This window comes from Oncorhynchus mykiss, chromosome 19, assembly GCF_057628025.1.
Source record: "Oncorhynchus mykiss isolate SJ-2025 chromosome 19, ASM5762802v1, whole genome shotgun sequence".
Classification (NCBI taxonomy): Eukaryota; Metazoa; Chordata; class Actinopteri; order Salmoniformes; family Salmonidae; genus Oncorhynchus; species Oncorhynchus mykiss.
Genome location: NC_143040.1, coordinates 36,958,244 through 36,961,993, shown reverse-complemented (window position 1 = coordinate 36,961,993; position 3,750 = coordinate 36,958,244). Strand labels below are relative to the sequence as shown.

General features: G+C 40.2%; 1 protein-coding gene across 1 annotated transcript; it reads left to right on the top strand.

Annotated features, from left to right (window-relative positions):
* The first annotated feature begins 1,202 nt into the window (after positions 1-1,202).
* Positions 1,203-3,240, top strand: nkx2-9 (NK2 homeobox 9). The gene is made up of 2 exons (XM_021575227.3): positions 1,203-1,830; positions 2,184-3,240. Exons 1-2 carry the CDS (start codon positions 1,680-1,682, stop codon positions 2,738-2,740), a joined length of 708 nt encoding a protein of 235 aa, XP_021430902.1. The 5' UTR covers positions 1,203-1,679; the 3' UTR covers positions 2,741-3,240.
* Positions 3,241-3,750: the final 510 nt, after the last annotated feature.

Sequence of the window (3,750 nt, the reverse complement as noted above, 5' to 3'; positions counted from 1 at the left end):
AAAGGCTCCCAAAGGCCAAAACAGACCAAAAGGACATGACAAAATGCTCAACCATTTAAGGTTTAACACTTTTTAACACTCCAAACTATCACGTATTCTTTTGAGATTGATGGAGCACAACCACATACCAGTTAAATTGGCACAGCACTCTCACTCACTGGTGCAACAAATATAGCCTATTACAAGGCACGCCTCAAAATATGTTAATGAGACAGAAACAACAATGCCATCACCATTCGAAATACAGACATTCTTTCCCCGCCCACAGCAGTTTCCCACAACGCACCATAATTTACTGTATATTGCAGTAAAAAGTGTCAGCGTATTTTAATCAACCAATCAAATGTATTTATTAAGCCCTTTTTTCATCAGCAAATGTCACAAAGTGCTATACGGAAACCCAGCCTAAATCCGCAAACTGCAAGCAATGCAGATGTAGAAGCACGGTAGCTCGGAAAAACTCCCTAGAATGGTGTGAACCTAGGAAGAAACCTAGAGAGGAACCAGGCTCTGAGGGGTGACCAGTCCTCTCTCTTCTGGCTGTGCTGGGTGGAGATTATAAGAGAACATGGCCATTAAGGTCAGATTGTTCTTTAAAGATGTTAAAAATACCCCAAATGAATTTATAAATGGCAGTTTTCCGTTACAGTGTCCAAGTAGGGCGTGCCATATGTTTGGAATCAGAAAATAGCTTAATTCACTGTTCCAAGGCACTCATGTGATTCACGCGTCGTCTCTAAAATAATACTAAAATAATAACATATCTGTCTCAATTTAATTCACACTGGATAGCCTCTAAGAATTGACCTGTCTGCCACAAGAGAAATTGCCGTAACACCATTCTTTCTACTCATTAGAAATTGGTCGTTGACTTTTCTCCATTTTGGTTCATATGATCATGGTCATTTTGCAGGAGTGTCACTCTTTGTGAAGCCTATACGGAAAAAAATATACATTTTCTTGGGAAATTAAAATTAGATTTATAGCCTAAATGGAAATGATAAATTATTTAAAAAATAACCTAATATTATTTTTTACAAAAATAGGTGTTATTGGTGTGTTATTTTTGTGTTATTTTGATATTGCTATGTGGTTTTATTTCAGGGACATGACATACAACATTATTATTCTATGTAATTTCAAAATACCTGCAATGGATAGGGTGCACAGCCCTAAATATATTAGTTAAACCAACTCCGGGGCATCTCACACTAATTGCTCACTTTGTATGCAAATATTGGACATGTTATTTCGGGGGAGGGGGGTTCTGTTGTCACTTGCCACCCAAGACGTGATTCAGCTGCAACAATCACCATTATCTGGTCACCACTTTTCACGATACGGGACGAATCTGTAATGATGACGAGTGTTTCCTTCGGCCATTGTTGAGGCAACGGGGATAATTATTCTGCGGGTTCACACCTACCATCATTGGATAAAGACACTCGAATCATTCAGGTACTTGGAGTCCTCGAGGAGCATATATAAGCGGCGTGAAGTACTGTTTATACAAACACTGCCTCATGTCCACACACACAGAGTGTTCTAGGTCGTCTCTGACTCTGACAGCGCTCTTCGCCATTCCTTGAGTGGATACATATTTTTACTCCTATATCAACTGTATCCTCTCATTTGGATAGTTATTACGCACAAGGATTCAGTTTTTTTTTCTGGACAGAATGGCTGTTGCTGCAAAGTTCAGTTTTTCCGTGAGGAGCATCCTGGATTTGCCTGAGCATGACGCAAAGACAGCGCAGCCTTCCCCCGGTAACTCCTGCTACAGCTCCCCTTACTCCTCCTGGATGGACAGCGACCGGAGCCCTTGTCTCTGTAAGTCCCCCTGGTTGAAACCTGAGCATAGAAACAGATTGACCTAACCACTTCAAATCCATATAAGCACATTGGCCTAACTGGATTTTATGGGTCCTGCTTAAATTGACACAATTTAATATCATCCACAGCGATTTCCAACATGCCTGTTTTATGAGATCCAATAAGGTATCCATCCAATTAACTAAGCATTATGAAATAATTGGATATACACTTTATAGGGAGATGTGTAGCCTAATTCAAATTGGGGGTAAATAAATCTCTGTAGCTATGTATTTCTGGTGATATTGTATCTCGTGAGTTGTTTATATGGTTAATTGATCAGTGTAATAACACAATTTTGAATTCCTCAGCTTCAGATGAGGGTAGCCTGGAGATCTCCCCAAACAAGTCAGACGAGTCTTCTCTGGACTCTGAGGCCGAGAAGAAGAAGAAGCGCCGCGTGCTCTTCTCAAAGGCCCAGACCTTCGAGCTTGAGAGGCGCTTCCGTCAGCAGCGCTATCTGTCAGCACCAGAGCGGGAGCAGCTCGCCCATCTCCTCAGCCTGACGCCGACGCAGATCAAGATCTGGTTCCAGAACCACAGGTACAAAATGAAGAGGTCGCGAGTAGAGGGAGCGCCACAAGACATAAACCAATCGCCAATGTTGCGAAGAGTAGTGGTACCCATCCTAGTTCGGGATGGCAAGCCTTATCAGACCTGTTTCATTAACACGGAGAAAGGAGGCTGTCTTAGACCGACCACGTCCCCGGGTACACCCTTCAGTTTGGGATACCAGTCTTTCCAGCTTCCGTCGCCGTTCGGTCTACCTTCCCCATACCAGCATTTTGCCAGCCCGGCAGCATCTAGACACACCTTTGCTTGGAGAGACTTTCTGAACGACTCAGTTCAATTCAGTTATTTTAAGTGACTGAAAACATAAACAAGAGGACATTGCATAGAGGAACACTTAAAACCAAATATGTTTTCTGAATTCCCTTATTTTTCGAGGTACTTAAGTGTTAAACTCTCACTAATAATGTTGTATGAGAAGTAGGCTATTTTGCACATATTTTATTTTTGGTATTTTATTAAATGTAGCCTATTGAGTGACATTTTCGAATGATTAAAGTCGTTATTAGTTTGTTGTAATCTGGTGGTAGGCCTATGGACATTATACTCCTAGATTAAGTTTTGTTTATCCAATTGGATCATTGTTGTGTTTACTTTGCGTAGGCTTATTTTATCAGTAATTTAACATTTCTGTAATTTTTATGAATTTCGAATCTACACCAAGTTAACTGTCAAAAGTACGAGGGAATTAGGATATAATTGCTTTGGAAAATGTTTTTCACTTTTGTCTGGAAATGTTATAGAACATAATCGTTATATTGATTGGTTGGCCTTAAATGTTTTGTGTTTTTATAGAATTACGAATAAATCTTGTACATGTTTGCACATATTGTCCATTTTTCAGAAGTCCTCATGCATCTAGGCCTACATGTATTCCAACAAAGCTAGGCTGTTGAGTATTGAGGGATACACCATTCTATCCAACAACTTCTGACACTATTTCGGACTATAGCTAAGAGTCTATGACATTGCATCCTACCAGTGCTTGTTATTTCTCGTTCTATTAGAGAGAAGAGAAAGGCTTAGCTTAGAGGAACCTATGGAAATAAGAAACGAACAGCAAGAAATGTTAGCTTTTATCATGTAAACAGTTCAGAACCCTAAAGCTGAGCAAACACATCGCACTCTATAGAGTGGATTTCACTGAGCATAACAAAAACCGGGTAAACATTCGACCATACAGCTCATCTCCCTCTCGTTCAAAAGGGCTCTCTCTTCGTGTGCTTCAAACGTGCAGGCAACGTAAAAGCATTAATTTAACCCATACATAACTCTGCAAACTTCTTTGTAAATGATTTTTTACAAACC